This window comes from Salvelinus alpinus, chromosome 15 (genome assembly GCF_045679555.1).
Source record: "Salvelinus alpinus chromosome 15, SLU_Salpinus.1, whole genome shotgun sequence".
Taxonomy (NCBI): Eukaryota; Metazoa; Chordata; class Actinopteri; order Salmoniformes; family Salmonidae; genus Salvelinus; species Salvelinus alpinus.
In genome coordinates, this window is record NC_092100.1 from 21199894 (window position 1) to 21220413 (window position 20520).

General features: G+C 40.9%; 2 protein-coding genes, 1 long non-coding RNA gene and 1 pseudogene across 10 annotated transcripts in view; 2 read left to right on the forward strand and 2 right to left on the reverse strand.

Annotated features, from left to right (window-relative positions):
- LOC139539702 (phosphatidylinositol 4-phosphate 5-kinase type-1 gamma-like) overlaps positions 1–9727 on the reverse strand; it is an 83664-nt gene extending 73937 nt beyond the window's left edge. For 4 of the 8 annotated variants that reach the window (XR_011667979.1, XR_011667981.1, XM_071342891.1 and 1 more), the window contains exon 1: positions 9353–9727. Coding sequence is in view for 4 of the 8 variants with exons in the window: in XM_071342891.1 (XP_071198992.1) it covers positions 9353–9491 (139 nt within the window). In the remaining 4 variants the exon portion in view is untranslated. The remainder of the gene's footprint in view (positions 1–9352) is intronic. The other 4 variants (XR_011667980.1, XM_071342893.1, XM_071342892.1 and 1 more) reach the window with 2 other exon arrangements.
- A 126-nt stretch (positions 9728–9853) lies between these two features.
- LOC139539709 (uncharacterized) lies at positions 9854–13164 on the forward strand. Its single transcript, XR_011667982.1, has 2 exons — positions 9854–10149; positions 10971–13164. It is a non-coding gene; the product is annotated as an uncharacterized lncRNA (long non-coding RNA).
- Positions 11190–18047, reverse strand: LOC139539705 (phospholipid hydroperoxide glutathione peroxidase-like; annotated as a pseudogene).
- Positions 18048–18212: 165 nt separating this feature from the next.
- polr2eb (RNA polymerase II, I and III subunit E, b) lies at positions 18213–20413 on the forward strand. The gene is made up of 8 exons (XM_071342900.1): positions 18213–18467; positions 18921–19095; positions 19230–19345; positions 19452–19532; positions 19642–19700; positions 19873–19951; positions 20041–20116; positions 20266–20413. The coding sequence occupies exons 1-7, from the start codon at positions 18411–18413 to the stop codon at positions 20104–20106; spliced, it is 633 nt and encodes a 210-aa protein (XP_071199001.1). The 5' UTR covers positions 18213–18410; the 3' UTR covers positions 20107–20116; positions 20266–20413.
- Positions 20414–20520: the final 107 nt, after the last annotated feature.

The following is a 20520-nucleotide window of genomic DNA, read 5'->3' on the forward strand; positions in this document are numbered from 1 at the left end:
CGCAGTATAACCAGGCGTTGCGTCACCTTGAAATTGACAAATTGAAATTTTTGGGTAAACAGTGTTTAACAGACAACTCAAGTTTGCAAAGCCAGTGTGGCTCCAAACACCAAATCGATCACTTGCAAATAATAGGCATTCCCAGCAGTACAGTTTGCAGTGCTTCTCGGAGCCTTTGAGCCATTGACAGCGCTCGTAGTTGAAACTTTGAAAGTGGCGAGCGAACGAACCCCTTTCCCGCCTGTGACAGGCTTTGTGGCGTCGGGCGACCTCTCCTTACAATGTCTAACTTTTCTTGAAAAGTTCGTCTTGAGAATGGCGTTATAATTATATCCTCGACGAAATCGATATCTTTTCCTCCTTCCGCCATTGTGGGTTCAAAAAACAGCTTAGTAGAGTTTCCTAGATCTGCATAGACCTGCCCATAGGACCTGCCTCTCAATATTGGTAATCCAATCAAAAGACGTGGACGCCCTAGGCCTGCTAGCTGGCTCCTGTGTAACACTGGAGCCAGCCAGCAGGCGTACAATAGCCAACTCTAAAGCTGATTGGTTGACACAAAATTTTAATTTCCATTCACTTTAAGCTACAAGCGCCCGCACTGTTGATTCTGAAGGCCTGAGAGCAGATTTTAGACCCCTGGCAACACATGATGGCTGAATATGATTGGATAAAAGATCTAACATAAAGACCAGCCCTCCAAATCTCAACCTGGGGCTGGAAGCAGTGCAACCAAGAGGAAAGCTATGAAATGAAGAGTATAACTCTTACTCTGGGGAATAATTTAATACATATTTGTGGGAAAATATATTTAAAAAAAAATTATATTCTGATGATGTTTAGGCCAGCAGAGAAGGCCTTGCAGGCCCTGACGGCCCACCACTGTGTTATAATTAAGTCTATGATTTGATAGAGCAGTCTGACTGAGCGGTGGTAGGCAGCAGCAGGCTCGTAAGCATTCATTCAAACAGCACTTTCATGCGTTTTGCCAGCAGCTCTTTGCAATGCTTCAAGCATTGCGCTGTTTATGACTTCAAGCCTATCAACTCCCGAGATTAGGCTGGTGTAACCGATGTGAAATGGCTAGCTAGTTAGCGGGGTGCGCGCTAATAGCGTTTCAAACGTCACTCGCTCTGAGACTTGGAGTAGTTGTTCCCCTTGCTCTGCATGAGTAACGCTGCTTTGAGGGTGGCTGTTGTCGATGTGTTCCTGGTTCGAGCCCAGGTAGCGGCGAGGAGAGGGATGGAAGCTATACTGTTACACTGGCAAATACTAAAGTGCCTATAAGAACATCCAATAGTCAAAGGTATATGAAATACAAATCGTATAGAGAGAAATAGTCCTATAATTCCTATAATAACTACAACCTAAAACTTCTTACCTGGGAATATTGAAGACTCATGTTAAAAGGAACCACCAGCTTTCACATGTTCTCATGTTCTGAGCAAGGAACTTAAACGTTAGCTTTCTTACATGGCACATATTGCACTTTTACTTTCTTCTCCAACACTTTGTTTTTGCATTATTTAAACCAAATTGAACATGTTTCATTATTTATTTGAGGCTAAATTGATTTTATTGATGTATTATATTAAGTTAAAAGTGTTCATTCAGTATTGTTGTAATTGTCATTATTACAAATAAAATAAAAAATTTAAATTTTTGGTATAAATCGGCCGATTAATCGGTATCGGCTTTTTTTGGTCCTCCAATAATCGGTATCGGCGTTGAAAAATCATAATCGGTCGACCTCTACAATCAACCACAGATCAGTGAGATCTTATCCTTATTTAGCAGTAACATTCTGATTACAGGGCACTACAGTGCGACCATTTTACTTACATATGCCCCTAAATATTTTGCTGTGCTACCTGGAATGAAAACTTAGGAGCACCAATGCACCTATAAAAATGTGAGATTCTAACTTTAATATCTCAAATACTTAATTCATTGTGCTGCTAAATTTCCTTGAATGCGTGGCGCCTACATTTTTCAATGTATGTTTGTTCCTCTTTCCATAAGTTATGATGATTTAATGAATAGCCTTGGCCTATTGGTGGGATGGCTTAGGCCTACTCTACTTATTTAGAATGGTCAGGCTGTCAACTAAGCATGCACCTTTATGATCTCTTATCTGACCAAACAATGGCCAAGGAAAGAGCCATTCTGAGCAGACAGCAGCAGATGAAGTTGGCCTGTGGAGCTGGAGCACCTACAAATCAGTCCATTATGGCTTATCAGCTGAACCTTCTAATTGGAAGAACTACACCATAAGGCGTGGCACACACACACACGACTTTAATGGGTGTATGCGGGTGAAAGTATGAGTGAAAGACTAGTAGCTAAATTTAGACTTGACTGTGAAGTCAAGATAGCAGAGTGAAAGGACCTGGAATGTTAGAAATAATTCTTCCTGACATAACTTCAATAAAACAGACAAATATCAGCAGGGAAGCCAAATAATCTCAGGTTGAATTTTTACACGACAGGAGCGTCAGGTTGGGGAGATATCACCAGTAGCTTAAATGATCATCCATACCGCCCTAACAGATCCACAGACGATGCAATCTCTATTGCAGTCCACACTGCCCTTTCCCACCTGGACAAAAGGAACACCTATGTGAGAATGCTATTCATTGACTAGAGCTGAGCGTTCAACACCATAGTGCCCTCAAAGCTCATCACTAAGCTAAGGACCCTGGGACTAAACACCTCCCTCTGCAACTAGGTCCTGGACTTCCTGACGGGCTGCCCCCAGATGGTAATGCTAGGTAACAACACATACGCCACGCTGATCCTTAACACGGCCCCATTCTCATCGACAGGGCTGTAGTGGAGCAGATTGAGAGCTTCAAGTTCCTTGGTGTCCACATCACCAACAAACTAACATGGTCCAAGCACATCAAGACAGTCGTGATGAGGGCACAACAAACCTATTACCCCTCAGGAGACTGAAAAAAATGTGTCATGGGTCCTCAGATCCTCAAAAGGTTCTACAACTGCACCATTGAGAGCATCCTGACCAGTTGCATCACCACCTGGTATGGCAACTGCTCGGCCTCCAACCGCAAGGCACTACAGAGGGTAGTGCGTACGGCCTAGTATATCACTGGGGCCAAGCTTCCTGCCAACCAGGACCTCTATACCAGGCGGTGTCAGAAGAAGGCCCTAAAAAAATTGTCAAAGACTCTCTGCTACCACATGGCATGCGGTACCGGAGCGCCAAGTTTAGGTCCAAGAGGCTTCTAAACAGCTTCTACCCCCAAGCCATAAGACTCCTGAACATCTAATCAAATGGCTACCCAGACTATTTGCATTGCCCCCCCCTCTTTTACACTGCTGCTACTCTGTTATTATCTATGCATAGTCACTTTAAAAACTCTACCTACATGCGTTACGTTCCCCAGTTTCTGTGTTGTGGGTTTGGTTGTGTGTGTGTGTTTCAGGATGGCTTCCTGAAATTCTAAGCAGCTGATTGGTCGGCTCCATCGATGATTGGAGATCTGACCCCGCACTCTCGCCAGGAGATACAGCTGTCTTCAATTACCGACTCGTTAGGAAAGAGAGAGCTTCTTGGTATGTCGTTGTTGGGCTGTATAATTGTTGTAAAGTATTTTGTAGCCGGTCCTGCAGATGTATGTCAAAAGGACTGTGTTTTTGTTTATTGAACTTGTTTACTTACGTTAGTAATTATTCTGTTTTTGTCCCAGGGGGGAAGGCACCTTGGGAGTGCTTAGGCAAGAGGTCTGCGGGCATACATGTACCCGTAGTATTTTTATGTCTATGCACACTAGGTAAGACCTGGGAGGACCATCCCCTGTATTTTGGCTAGCGTGCCAGGTAAGGTATGAGAGGGGGCTCTTTGCTTTGGTTCCATCCAGCCCCTTTTCCCCAAATTACTGTGTGAAGGAGGAAATAAATTCCCAGTAACGGTAAAATTCTGTCATCCTTACCGCACCTGCAATCCCATAGCTCTTTCACTCCACAGGGAGTTGAGTGTAGCAGGATGTTGCGTTACCACCTCCAAGAGGCATGTGTAACATATTAACCGGTGTCCCCCACATTGACTATGTACCGGTACCCCCTGTGTCACGTCCTGACCATAGTGCTTATGTGTTTTGCTTGTTTTAGTGTTGGTCAGGACGTGAGCTGGGTGGGCATTCTATGTTATGTGTCTAGTTTGTCTGTTTCTGTGTTCAGCCTAATATGGTTCTCAATCAGAGGCAGCTGTCAATCGTTGTCCCTGATTGAGAATCATATATAGGTGGCTTGTTTTGTGTTGGGGATTTGTGGGTGGTTGTCTCCTGTGTCAGTGTTTGTGCCACACGGGACTGTGACGGTTAGTACGTTTGTTGTTTTGTATTGTGTCTAGTTATTAAATCATGGAAACTTACCACGCTGTACATTGGTCCTCCGATCCTTCTCGCCTCTCCTCGTCGGAGGAGGACGACTTAGACTGCCGTTACACCCTGTCTATAGCCTCGCAATTGCTATTTTACTGCTGCTCTTTAATTTTTTGTTACATGTATTTGTTTTCTTTACTGCATTGTTGGTTATGGGCTTATAAGCATTTCACAAAGATCTACACCTGTTGTATTCAGCACATGTGCCAAATAAAATGTGATTTGTCACACGTGATGTGACATTGTTGGTTTCCTGAAAAACAAGCCTAATTTGCTTTCCAAAGAATGTAGGTAAAGATGTATCAAACATCCCCAGGGACGCTGATCGAATTCCGTGAGAAAATTCTCTATACATCATACGTCAGTTGGCATTCCTACACAGAAAGCTTTCATTGCATGTCTGTGGAAAGCGGTGTTTTCACTTACTTGCTGGTCTAAATTAAACTTAACTTGTCAAATTGCAAACATTTCGCTAACACTCCATCAGTTAGCCTCAGGGTGGGAAATTAACACCTGACAAATGCAGGTAGATTTTGGCCTTAGTGGGTAAGAATACCTATATTAGCCTAATGGACAACAATCCATAATGTGATAAATGGCCGGAGTTGATGCGATAACGATGAATAGAACAAGTTTAGAACAATGTGTACTATTTTATTAAATTATACTTTAAAAATGGTTACTAGTTTGTTGTAGCCATCAATTACCCATATGCCCAAGCTTATTTTATTTCAAATTTCTCTAGTATAGGCTACTATACTGAACAAAATTAGAAATGCAACAATTTTTTATGAGTTACAGTTCATAAGGAAATCAGACAATTGAAATATAAAGAAAGCCCATATCTACAGATTCCACATGACTGGGCAGGGGTGCAGCCATAGGAGAGCATTGGCCCATCCACTGGGAAGCCAGGCCCAGCCAATCAGAATGAGTTTTTCCCCACAAATGGCCTTTATTAGAGAAAAATACTTATGTTTCATCAGCCGTCCTGGTCTCAGACGATCCCGCAGGTGAAGAAGCCGAATGTGGAGGTCCTGGGCTGGCGTCGTTACACGTGGCCTGCAGTTGTGTGGCCAGTTGAAAGTACTGCCAAATACTCTAAAACAACATTGGAGGCGACTTATGGTAGAGAAATGAACATTCAATTCTCTGGCAACACCTCTGGTGGACATTCCTGCAGTCAGCATGCCAATTGCACGCCCCCTCAAAACTTGTATAAATAAAAAGACATCTGTGGCATTGCGTTGTGTGACAACTGCACATTTTAGAGAGCCTTTTATTGTCCCCGGCACTAGGTGCACCTGTGTAATGATCAGTCTGTTTAATCAGCTTCTTGATATGCCACACCTGTCAGGTGGATGGATAATCTTGGCAAAGGAAAAATGCTCAATAAAAGGGATGTAAACAAATTTCTGCACAAAATTTGAGAGAAATAAGCTTTTTGTGTGTATGGAACATTTCTGGGATCATTTATTTCATCTCATGAAACATGGGACCAACACTTTACATGCTGCGTTTATATTTTTGTTCAGTATATTATCGTAACAAACAATATCGTCAAAATGCCCGCAATAAGTGGTCGGTGTCGATCATTTTTGGTTTATCTTCCCAGCTCTATCTTAGCCCATTTCTGCAATAGGATATACTGTACCAGTACAAATCCCAGTGGCAGAATAGCATGGCTTCCATTTAGTCTACACTTCTCTACATAAGAAAACAATGTGTGTGAAGATCTCCATGCATGTATTCCTGCACATTCAGTGCAATGTGCACACTCAAACTGAACTTTTATTTTCACCCACAGCTAAGCAGCAACACTCCTGCATGTCCCTCCCTACACTGATTCATGGGAGTCTTGTCCTGAAGTATTGCCTTGCCTCTTGTCAGAGTCAGCGCTTTTCTCACAAGGGACATGATAACTGTATGTCAAGGCTGGAAGATTTTAAGAGGACCAGCTAACATAACGGGACTGACACAGCTGGCTCAGCAACTCCACACATACACACGTTAGGAGGAAATCCATTGCACACATTCCCGACGTAGCACATTCTGCTATTACGCAACCGCTATAAAAGGTATGTTATGTGACATGACATGCATGTTGACTGCACTGTCAATAAAGTCAGGCCCATATTTTAAAGTGAAATACGAGCTTGTGCTTTCAGAAATCTGTAACGTATCAATAAATCTTGCCAAAAAGTGAAACTGGGCTGGGGTGAATTTTAGAAATATCTTCACCTCATTTAGTTGACAGGAACACTGCACATTACTCAATATTTGTAGTTCTCACATCAGTGTCAAATTGCCAGTTAGGCCTAGCAATGAAGCTATTTATCATCGTATTCCCTGGCTAAAACAGATTAAATGAGAAGGATGAGTTTACAAAAAATACAGATAATAAGGAACTGCAATGGCCTAGTAGGCAAATTCCTTTTTTGAACCATCAGTTTTGCTACCAAAAATTCAGTGATAAGAAAAGTGATTTTAAAGAGAGCCAATCCACTATCACCAACATTTCAGAGATGAGCCGAACCTTCACAAACCTCATTATTTCCAGAGCCCTCAACAGAAGAAAAGACATGCAGAAAAGGTTTAATCAAGTGGGTTTCTGGCACTGTCGGATAAAGGGATTTGGAATCAGTCCACAGTGTTGACAGCCAGGAAAAATAGCAAGAAGAGAAAACCTACACTGTGTATTCAAATTCAGCTATATGAAATGTTCTCATCTGGCCATTGCAGAGGATTGTAAACATTGTAGCACAGCCATCATACATAACCTTTTTTTAATCTTTCTGAATAGACTACAGTATAGGTAACCTAGGCTATACCTCAAAGTTATACCCTGATGAAGACAGCTTGTCTGTCGAAACGTTGGTTATAAGGTTATTAAATTATTGCATCTGAGCTCCTTGAGTGTGCGGCTCTCCTTTTCCTTTTCAAGTATACCTCAAAGTAGACCTATAGAATCATGGCCTGGGTAGAACTCGGATCAGGCAGGCAAGTATTGCTTACAGTTATTAGAAAAATAAGACAAACTGGGGAAAAAATGCTATGAATAAAACAAGGAGTTTGCTTTTCAAATCATTGAATGCATTCTTCAGATTTATTTCAAAGATAGTAGCTAGCTAGACAGCTAAACTATACCTGCCATATTTTACACACTACTCTTCAGGGCAGGGTCACTGTCAGTCAGTGGTGCACGGCTCCAGGATTTTTGGCCTCAAGTCGTAGGAGTCGACTCTTGCTCGACTCCCAAAATACACAAACGGATGCGCACACACCAACTCATTATTGCACTCTTACTAGGAAGTCTACATTTGCATTCTGGAGGACTGACATCAGCATGATGCTGCCCATTTGCTTATCAATTTAGTATATAAATGGCCTAGGTGATGTGTAGAAAATAGAATATTTCTGTGATATTTCTGCTGTCTTTTTATTTTTTAATCGAATAATTGACTCTTATAACGGAAGGCTTGTGTTTTTTATTGTAGGCGTGAAAATATTTCAACGTCATGTCTAGACGATAATAGGCTACACGGATAACTCGTGCTTGGCTGTCAAATGTATAGGTCTCCCCATAATATTTAAATTGATGAATTGTTATCATAATCATTATTTTAGCAATCCATGGTAGACGTTTTTCTATAATAACAATGCCCCCCATCCTGCTAATTTGAGTTGCTGAGTCGTATTTGCAATTGACTGTGTTAATGGATGAGAAATTTTAAATTTGCCATTTCCAAACGGTTTAGCGGGGATGATGCTTTGCGATCTATTGCCTAGGACAGAGCTCTCCAACGCTGTTCGTGTAGAGCTATTATCCTGTAGGTTTTCACTCCAAACCTAATCTGGCGCATCTGATTAAATAATTTGCTGGTTGATAAACTGAATCAGGTTAGTTACAACTGGGGTTGGGGTGAAACAGGGTTGGGGAGCCCTGACCTAGGACATCAACAGCCAGGGTTTCATTAAATAAACTGGGCACAATAGTTTTTATTGCACATTTAGGGTTAATTAAACTGATGCATTTGCCGATGTTCAACTTCAATTCACTGGCACCACGAAGAACAGCGTAGCCATACTCATTGATAACCAAAAACATAACGTGTATATTAGGCTAATTTACAAGGCATTGCTAGGCTAGACAAGACATTTCTAGATACAGATTACAAAGATGTGGTTCTGACTGCTCGACTCGCTTTCCCTCGCCTGCTCCTCGTTATGAAAAACGCTAGAGTGTGTTTGGTCTTCGGTCTGTTGCGTGTAGAATAGCTCAGCCTACTCATTGATAACCCCTACTTCAGTGAACTTGCGCGAGACATTGCAAGCCAAGAAATGGCGACATACAGTATTGCGATAGTCTACATCTTATTACCGATGCACGGTTCTGACGGTCTGCCTGGTGGCGGACACGTCTACCCATGCCTGGCTGTGCCCGCTCCCATCTCTTGCTAGCTTGCTATTTCTTTGCTGTGAGAGATGCAAGAGTTTGTGTACGTCAAATAGTTTCCTAAATTGCTAAAATACTGAATCCTAGGAGTCGATTCCGCTAGCTTGACACCCAGAAATGGGATCGACTCCTCACTACTACTGGCACGCTTCTTCATCAATGAATTGTCGGATGCTTGCTAATGTCAAAGTTAAACATTTGACAAATTACTTATTTTCACCCTGTATGAAATGAAATTGATGTGGCATTCAGTGAGTTAGCTTGCTGCTAGCTGTAATCTCAATGACAGTCAGCCTAACCTGCTAGCTAGCTGAGTCGGTATGGCTAGCAGCTAGTAGTATAGCTTGCTTACACCCCTTGCATGGCTAGCTAGCCATGTTACCTGGCTAAAAAAAGATGGAACACAGAACCACAGCCACGGCTGGAACTGCATCAATACAGCTAGCTAATACAATGCCAGATATAGCTACAATCAATACAAATATTTAGTTACCGAAGTCGCTATCCATTCCATAGCTTACTCCAATGACAGTGTCCGCATCCTCGGATGCTGTGGCCCCGGAAAAAGGACTCGCTTCCCTGGCATCTGACAGCCCAACCGCTCCCTCAGCTACTGGCAGTGCTGCTTCCATCCAGACTCCCGGAGACAGGGCAAGCCCTCGGAATGAAAGACCAACTGCGAAGGCGCGATTCGAAAAATAAGAGAAAAATAACGGTTGTTATTCAAAGTCCTACAGCTAAACCATACGATGAAATTAAAACAATAAATTCAGTGTGATATCCGTTATGGACCAGGCATCCGTGCAGTGGTTATCAGCTCGTCGGCGGCACAGGTCCTCTCGGTTCGACTGCGCTTGATGCTGTGCATTCTGTCTCCCTCCGACTGATATTTGAAGAACTGCTGACATTGACTTGGCTGTACGTCACGCATTCTCCTGTGCAAGGCAAGGATAAATGAAATATAGCTACAATAAACAAAATTAACTGCTTTGATTGAATCCTTCCTCTTTTAATTGACGAGGAAAACAAGTTTTATCCTCAAAAAGGGTGGCTAGCTACCGACCTTCGCCCCTGTCCATGACCTTTCAAAATGGATGATGACAAAATCTATTGACGCATGTATTCTGCACAAAGATGGAATACTCTGACTAACATATTGATTGATGCCATCAACAAAAGTCAGGGATTGCCTTTGATGTCTGATATCCTCCTCTTCCAACATCGAAAAACCTCATGTTGCAGAATGACTGACAGGCACCTGCAGAGGCGTGAAGGCTTCTGCTCTTCTTGGTAGGAGTTAAAAGGAAAATAGCATTTGTGGTATTATAGAATGGCTGGGCTTTGTTGTTATTTTGTCAACTATCAGGTCCTCAAGTTTATTCTGGTCGGCAAAGTGCTCTTCTTAACTTAATCAACTGAAAGAAGAGCTGTTGTTGTGAATGGCAATGTGAACTGCATTTCGAACTAACCTGACCCGTCCATAGTCATTTAACATTTTAACATTTAAGTCATTTAGCAGACGCTCTTATCCAGAGCGACTTACAAATTGGAAAGTTCATACATAGTCCATCTACAGAACTTGATTAAATCTGACTGGTCTTAATGTAGATTATTAATCAAATGCAGATTCATCATGGCCATATACTGTACCACACCCCCTCGTGCCTTATTGCGTAATTATAAACCGGGTGGTTCGAGTCCTGAATGCTGGTTGAGTGAAATCCGTGGTATATCAGATCGTATACCACGGTATGACAAAAACGTTTTTGTTACTATTCTAATTGGTATCCAGTTTGTAATAGCAATAAGGCACCTCTGGGGTTTGTGGGGTATATGGCCAATATACCACAGCTAAGGGCTGTATCCAGCCCACACCTTCTCGGGCCTTATTGCTTAAGTATGAATTCAGTAGCCAACAGTCTCTGTCAACAGAGCAAAGGGATGACTGGCGAGTGACTATGGTAGCACCATTTTTGCTCTCAAATCCAGTAGAGGGCAGTATAACAACATTTATTTCAGCAGAACAGATTCACAAATTCAATTTCAAGCACTACCACTCATATGAAGGAATGCTCTCAGGTGGTAAATCTAAATTACTATTTCCTTTTTAGGTAATCAGTAACTTGAACTTCTTGTTGCATCACATGGAACAACCTTGTCCACATCATCAACTCCTGGCAAAACATCAGCATCGCAAAACTGGTTAGTAACAGGAACCATGGTTTTATTACTGTTCTACTTGTGTAGTATGTGATGGGAATTCAAAACAAGAAACATAAAGATGTTGAAAGACGCATTCCCATTGACAATAAACACACTTGACAACAGAATTAGCACAAAATAGTTCAGTTTATTATAGAATATGTCATTAAGATCATATTTTTAATTATGCACATTCAGTTTTAAGTATTCAAAGGGAACAGTTGTAGACGTCAGGGTTCCTCTCCGGTGTACTGGCTGGGTATAGGGGGTCCTCCCAGGGGGTTGCACGCCATTTTCATCAGGTCTGTCCTGTCCGTCAGGCGGGTTTGCGGACAGACCGTCACTGGTCTGGGGAATGGACCCACTCACACCCATTGGCTGACCGGAGAGGAGGGAGTATCGGTGCATTAGTCAGTCAGTCATGGAAGAATTACAGGTACTTAGGAAGATCCTTCTCCACCACCTGAAAGGAAGGAGAAATAGGTATGATGAATTGCATCCATGTCTCTTTTTTTTCTGAACAATGGTTTATTAGTTTTTCTTGCATGTCCTAAGACAATTACAGTTTCAAGATGCAAAAATGTACAGTTCAATAGGGAGAAAAAACAAAATGAAAAAACAAAGAAAAACAACAGGATACAATTAAGGACAAAACCAAACTAAAAAGAAATAGATTTCAGTATTTCCAAATTCAATCAGCCTATTCAAATTTCAATCTCAAAGGCTACCAACCCAGAGCCACATAGGAATATTATAAGGTAGACAGAGCAGGGCAATCCCATCTCCCATCCACAAGACCAAACATTGTTGTTAAATTAGATCTTGCAAATGGGAAGCAGCATATGACCAATTGACAAGAGTTTCGGGCTTGGCCCCACGCAGTCTGGCAGTGGATCTTTCCAGCTGCTTAATATCCTAGTACATAAACAACCAACATCTGCAAAGGGCAACAGCCGGTTCAAACCAACTCCTTAGAATATTTTTTTTGCCTGCTGTTAATGCAACCATAACAATCTGCCTCTGAGGGATAAGACAAGGAAATGCTAGAGCTACAACCCAGCAGGAGGGATGGGGAAGCAGGTAGGCAGGCTCCTGCCAAGAAAACCATTTAAAACACTTGAACCCAAAGAGACTTTACCGGTAAACAGCTCCAAAGCATATGCATATCATTGCCCACCTCAGATTGGGTACATTTATTACACATCACTATCCACAAGCTTCATTTTGAACCTTCACTCTGGGGTGAAATAAAATCTGAGAAAATGTTAAATGAATAGGTTGATGGGCAAGGCTCTTAGAAGAGGCAAAAAATATTGCCCCATATCGTGGTCCAATCCCATTTAAACCCTGAACTTTGCAGGTCCTTCTCCCAGACCTTCATAACAGGTAGATGTTTTATATTATGAGTCACCAGCCTATCATATAGTGAGGACACCATTCCAGCATCCATGTCTTTTAGTTGATTTTCATGTTTCTCTCCTTATATGGATTTAATATAATTGGATTTAATTTGTTAGATAAGAGCCATAACAGTAGCCAGCTATAGACACTTGTGGTGTATTGGATTTCCCATTCAGGAGAGACACTATGAGAGATATACCATGTTTGAGCAGCCGTTAAAGAAAGCATGCCCTATATTGACATTTTCTCTGTGCTTGATAGAGGATTGCCCCACTCCCCACTACTTCCAATTTTACAGGGTTGTATTCACATAAAAAGGTTTCCAGGAAGCATTTATAAATGGTCGATAATGCATCATTTCAGTGGCAAAGTCACAAGGCAGAATGATGGAGAGGGTTATTCCAGGCCAGCCCTGAGGTTATGGCTGAGTGCTACATCACATGGACATGTCAGTGAGCCCATCATAGGCCTGTGCTGTAATTACAGTCATTGACTTACACTGGGATCATCCATTGGTCCATATCTCTTCATAACCTGGCCCTCTCTGTTGATCAGGAACTACAAATACAGAGAGAAGAAGCAATGGACATTGAAACTCATTCTGCATTAAAGATTCAGTCCGGGATTAAAACACTTACAAATTCATAACATATTGTAATGTAATATATATATATGATATGCTACATTTTTTATATATATATATGTAAAAAATGTAGCATATCATACGAAATGGATGACGTAATACACAATTGTGCACAATTTTCGGCGACCCGTTTTGGCTCATTAGCACTACTTTCAAAACTACTGTCTGAAATTATACAAAAGCTCTGGAGAATCACTTTAAACTTCCATGATCTAACTGCAAAATCTGATAATAGTCAATAGGTGTTTTTGTTTTCAATTCGTTAACCCCACAACTCCCCAACTCATAAATGCTGAAATATACTTCCATTTAAGTATGTATTTGTATGACACTGGGCCAAGAAAGACCATAATAATAAGACTACCATTTTTATTTTATTTTGTTAACAGAGGCTATAACATTGAACTCAATGGGCATGCAATGAGCAACCTTTGCTTTCACCAGAGATAAACGCTTGGCATATAACTCTGGGTAACTCCTACTCAGCTGTGTCAACTTTCTGCTGATGGGGATATCTGATGATGACTAATAAGAAATATTTACCTTTGTGAAATTCCACTTGATGCCACTGTTGGGAAGAAAACAAGATCATAAGATAAAGCAATCATTAACACAGTGGCAATAACCAAACTCATACATGCTACATTTGAAATATCTGCTTATATTACGGTATATAAGCCATTATCAAATACTTTGCGGAGCATTAGTAAGCAGTTTGTAAATAATTTGATATAATGTATTTAAAGTATTAACAGTGGTCTAAGGCACTGCATCTCAGTGCAAGAAGCGACACTACAGTCCCTGGTTCAAATCCAGGCTGAATCACATCTGGCCGTGATTGGGAGTCCCATAGGGCGGTGCACAATTGGCCCAGCGCCGTCCGTGTTTGGCCGTCATTGTAAATAAGAATTTGTTCTTAAATGACTTACCTAGTCAAATAAAGGTTAAATAAAAAATAAAATAGATTTTATATTCATGGCCAACAAAAATGATATGTGAGTCTAATCACGCTAGTTATGACACGTCTCTCCAAAACATCTCCACTTACTTTCCCAGGATGCCTTTCCCGTTGGGCTGCTCCTTCAGCCACTTCCACAGGGGGTGGGCGTTATCCCCGTTCACATCAATCTTACTGAACATTGGGAACTCAGCATCGTACGACTTAGCAAAGTCCTTGATCTGAGCTTCAGTGCCAGGTTCCTAAAATGAACACATAAGACACGTAATAAAATGGCCATAGAAGAAATGTTTTAGGTGAGAATTTTTTTTTGATGAAGAGAGGTGTAGCTACCTGACTCCCGAACTGGTTGGAAGGGAAGGCCAGGATGCGTAAACCTTTCTCAGCGTACTTCGCGTGCATCTCCGCAAACTGAGAATAGTTTACTGGGGTTTTCCCTCATTTAGAGGCAACGTTGACAATGATGACAACATCTCCCCTACACAAACACATTAAAACACAGGAGAGAACAGGTCAGAGGCTTTTGGAAGGGGTATGGTGAATGATATATATATAACATGATTGTAGTTATGATTGTGGTTATTTAGTATTTTGGAGTGCTGAGTAACTTGTTTTCACCCACTCACCTGTATTTCTCGAGGGACACCTCGTTTCCATCAATATCCTTGGCAGAGAAGTCATAAATAGATGTGGCTGTCAGCCCGTCCTCTGTCGGGGCAGACTACGAGAGGTGAGAAGAAAGAGAGTAAGTCCAAATGTTTGCTGCTAGCTCTTAAGTACCTGGCACACACGTGTGCTCACTCACACTCACTGTAAAGGAAAAACTCAGCAAACCTCTCTCTCTTTCAGAGTGATCGTCATTATTCAAATGAAATGCCTTTGCTCTCATCCATTCTACACGGAAATCCACATAATAACATATTTCGAAAATGTGTTTGAATGACAGAAAAGCAGCAATTGATGTGTTAAAAAGTTACTGATTACAAGGGTGTATTTCCCCTCCAACAATAAACACACTATATGCACCTGGCATACTTTCTCAGATAAAGATTCGACAGCAGATGTAAACATAAGAAAACCTGCCATAGCCAATATCGCCAAAACATTTCCAGTGATCTTACTAAAGTCTGCAGCAAGACAGAGAAAAGGACAGCAGATCCTAGCAGACGCATGACTCCCTTTCAGTAAGGTCGACTGAAAAGGCAGAACGCGCATGTGACAGTATCCCTGTGATTTGACCACACAGTCTTCTGTCCCACAAACGTTTGACTGACTGAGCCTTTCAGTACAATACACACTCTAATCCCCCAATTTATGAAACTCTGACAATCAATAACTAGGAAGATATGGCATTCTTCTCTGATAGGACGCTTTTATGCTGACCACTGACAGGCAAAGGATGATAACACCTACACAATCAGTGGTCCTCATTACATACCAATAGATACTGTTATCTCTTCCTAGAAGTGACACAAAGTGTGACTTGCACAGGACAAAGGTAACCTCCTCTTTGGGAACTGACCTTGCTAAACACAAAAGGTTACATAAGTCAAAAAGTACAGTACACAGTAGTACTTCTCTATGACTAAATGAACAGTAACATTTCACATCAACAATAACATTTTAAAAAGGATGGAGCAAAACTATCAATATGGTCCAAAAATCCACTATTTCACCAAACAACCACTATTTGGATGTATATTGCCCATATGCAGTGATCTTATATTTGTGACCTTTGTCAGGATATCATATCAACTTAGATGAACCTTCACCTGACAAAGGCATGCAATGAAACAATTTCTGTTTGTGATGTGTGATAGAGATTTTCAATTACAGTAGGCTATTCATACTGTAAGTCTCAACAAATGACTCGCACAGGAGAGCCTAATCATTCTGCAAAGCACGTAAACAAGGGTTTCAAAAAGCCTCAGTTCTTTCCTATTTCAGAGGTTCTTTATTCCATCAAATGTCATAACATCTTTAGCATCATATGGTATAGAATAGATGCAACAGATGTGCATGGAGACTCATGTTTACATTTTCTAAGAGAGAGGATCTGAGAGTATCAATCTTTTAATTTGAGGGCAGTGGTACAAGACAGTGGTTGGGCAACTACATTGATTCAGTATATATTATTTCACCATTTTGATAAGGTGCAGCCATAGGAAAATATGAACCTTTCACCTGGTTTAAACTTTACCACTCAATGATGTCATCTGACAAACACAACAAGGTAAATTATAAACCTGATAAGATTGATATGAGGGAGCAGGGAGGTCCTGACTTGTGATACCACATAGTCTACCCTGTGTACACCCCAGATACCAAATAAATAACTAAACTGAAAACCAGCCAGATGATGATCATGTGTCCATACTTTTTCTGACATCCAGACCCAATACCTTTTAACACCCTGTATGTAGACAGCTTTTTCACAGACATCAAATGAAGAGTGCATCATGTAGAGTAGTATAATTAATTAATAAAACACACAAACATAAGTAAATTGTCCTAAATACATGCACTGCAATTTAGGCCACTTTGCTATAGACAACGTCAGCAGGTTATCAGCACACACCAGAAGGGCTATGGAGAGAATGGTTTCATCCTATGTAACAGTCAACAGCACAACAATTAACTCTGCATATGGCTATAGTACTGTATACAATAGCCTACCATTGTGAATAAATATAATCCAACCACAAGAACGAGTCCACAGCTTGCCAATGTCCCAAATACTAAGACACGCTTAATTTTCCACAACGACATTGAATTGTATAAACTCCCGTCTGCAGGGTTTGTTGTGAAACGTACTGCGTACTCAAATCTTTGTATTTCAGGCTCTAGGGGGCGTGCCATAACTGTACTTGATAATTTGCATGTTTTTCTCTGATTGAGCTAACTCATACGGTCGTTGGGTGATACTTTCATCCTATGTAACAGTCAACAGCACAACAATTAACTCTGCATATGGCTATATTACTGTATAGAATAGCTTACCATTGTGAATAAATATAATCCAATCACAAGAACGTGTCCACAACTTGCCAATGTCCCAAATACTAAGACACGCTTAATTTTCCACAACGACATTGAATTGTATAAACTCCCGTCTGCAGGGTTTGTTGTGAAACGTACTGCGTACTCAAATCTTTGGCGTGTTTGAGCCTCTAGGGGGCGTGCCATAACTGTACTTGATAATTTGCATGTTTTTCTCTGACTGAGCTAACTCATACGGTCGTTTTTTTTTCTCTACATGTGCTAAGACATAACATTTATATTTGAAGATCAGTCAAATATTTCATTAATTGTTGGAACATCCGGTGACATCATCATTGCGCGCGCTCCTAATAACGCGTAACTGCAACGTGAGTTAGCGTTAGCTAGTGAGAAGTACCTTACATGTATTGATATATCGTATACTGCACCGGTAATTAAATCAATACATCTCATCGAAACGTAATGGATGACGATGAGGAAACATATAGGCTATGGAAAATTCGGAAAACCATCATGCAGGTGGGTTACTGAGATGAGCTGTTTGCTAGCTGTATCAACTTTAGTAGTAGCTAACTATCGGTAGCTGTAGTCAATATATGATACCCAAAGGTGGAGCAATTGATATTCACTAACTATAGTTCAATGATGGAGTATGAATGACTCCAATTAACTATAGTTTTAGTGCATAAAGAATGATAGAGGCCTCTAATGGCCGTGCTAACATGGGCAGCACCGTTGAGGGCGTCCACCATTTTAATGTAGTCAACTGGGTGATACTTTCATGTACGTTATCAGTCAACAGCACAATTAACTCTGCATATGGCTATAGTACTGTATACAATAGCCTACCATTGTGTATAAATATAATCCAATCACAAAACCGAGTCCACAGCTTGCCAATGTCCCAAATACTAATACACGCTTAATTTGCCACAACGACATTGAATTGTATAAACTCCGTCTGCAGGGTTTGTTGTGAAACGTACTGCGTACTCAAATCTTTGTATTTCAGCCTCTAGGGGGCGTGCCATAACTGTACTTGATAATTTGCATGTTTTCCTCTGACTGAGCTAACTCATACGGTCGTTTGTTTTTTCTACATGTGCTAAGACATAACATTTATATTTGAAGAGGGTCAAATACAGATGCAATTCTAATGACTGGTTAGATCAGTCAAAAATATTTCACTCATTGTTGGAAAATATCCGGTGACATCATCATTGCGCGCGCTCCTAATAACGCGTAACTGCAACGTGAGTTAGCGTTAGCTAGTGAGAAGTATCTTACATGTATTGATATATCGTATACTGCACCGGTAATTAAATCAATACATCTCATCGAAACGTAATGGATGACGATGAGGAAACATATAGGCTATGGAAAATTCGGAAAACCATCATGCAGGTGGGTTACTGAGATGAGCTGTTTGCTAGCTGTATCAACTTTAGTAGTAGCTAACTATCGGTAGCTGTAGTCAATATTATACTCAAAGGTGGAGCAATTGATATTCACTAACTATAGTTCAATGATGGAGTATGAATGACTCCAATTAGCTATAGTTTTAGTGCATAAAGAATGAGAGGCCTTTAATGGCCGTGCTAACATGGGCAGCACCGTTGAGGGCTTCCACCATTTTAATGTAGTCAACTGGGTGATACTTTCAACTTCATTGGCTGATCCAAATCTTGAAGGGATCAGCCAATCTTGAAGAACAACATTGACCACTTCAAAATGGAGATACAAAGATGAGTCCTATCTATCTATTTGGCTATGATTCAATGGATCCAGTATATGAATGACCTGTCTTGTCACATTACATGGAAAGCGTCATTGTACAACTCTCTCCTTGTTGGTCAGCTGTGTCATGACAGAGGCTACCTGGTGACCCAAGATGAGTTGGACCAGACCTTGGATGAGTTTAAAAGTCAGTTTGGGGACAAACCCAGCGAGGGTCGCCCACGACGGACAGATCTCACTGTCCTGGTAGCACACAATGATGACCCCACAGACCAGATGTTTGTTTTCTTTCCTGGTATGTTATTGCCAATGTAGCCCTAGTGACCATGTTGACTGTCATTTTTGATACAGTAATAAGTCAGCACCTGTCATTTGCTGTAGTCCTATAACTTATGACGATATTGAATCCCTTCATTTTCACCCATGTAGAGGAGCCTAAAGTTGGTATTAAGACCATCAAGATGTACTGCCAGCGGATGCAGGAGGAAAACATCACACGTGCCTGCATTGTAGTTCAGATGGGAATGACACCTTCAGCTAAGCAGGTAAGGTTTGTGGATGTTTTTGGACACGAGAGCTTACCTTTTCAAGCTACTATGTTTTCAGTTTTTCATTTCAGTGGTCTTTTTTTTTCTTCACATCAAATTTTAGTCTCTAGTTGATATGGCCCCCAAATACATCCTGGAACAGTTTCTGCAGCAGGAGCTTCTAATAAACATCACTGAGCATGAGGTAAGCAGATGGAAAGTTATGTTGCAATATCATTAAGATTGTAGTCATAAGACCTTTTGAACTGCTATGTGGCACACTTAACTAATCTGATGTAATTATTTTGTTGCAGCTAGTTCCTGAACACATAGTCATGACAAAAGAGGAACTGTCTGAATTGCTGTTACGATAGTATCCTTTTTCACAGCATGGATTTCAAACTCGTACCTAGATAGAGTATAAATCCTGTGTTCTATGGACTGGATTCACATGCATAGTCACCCCAAATGAGAATCTATTGATCTAACACTAGATTGAGTTTTATAGAGATACTTGTGTTGGGATTTCTTTATTTGTGTCTCAGTAAACTGAAGGAGAGTCAGCTGCCTAGGATCCAACAAGGAGATCCTGTAGCCCGGTACTTTGGATTGAAAAGAGGCCAGGTACAAGATCAATCTCCTCAACCTAATGTAGTTAAAACATGTCTGAAATAAGTGATTTACTTGGCTCTCGTTCCTCTTTGCTGTGACAGGTAGTAAAGATAATCAGACCCAGTGAGACTGCTGGACGATACATCACCTACAGGCTGGTCCAGTGAGGATTTCAATGTGAGTGCTTGGTGAATATCTTGATTGCAGTGTTAGGGCTGTTTCCTAACCAGCATCTCTATATTAAATGTATTGTCATACGAAAAATAATTAATTATTCAGATGGGCATTTGAGAATGTTAATTCTGATGCTACTCTTGTTCCTTTAGGTATGTCGCTGTACTAAGGAACAGCGGGTGAGCCAATAAAACTCATGGATTATTCTACAGCTGGCCTCATCTCTTTGGATTAAGTTTGGCTTTTGTTAATTTGTTCAATAAATCCTTTGACATATCTTTCCAAAGATATGTATGGTGATGCCAGTTATAATGATTATTTTAAATGGTTTGACCATCCAGACAATGCATATTTTAGGGTTCTAAAAATGTGTGCAAGGTCAAGACAAAAGGTACATATTAGCATCT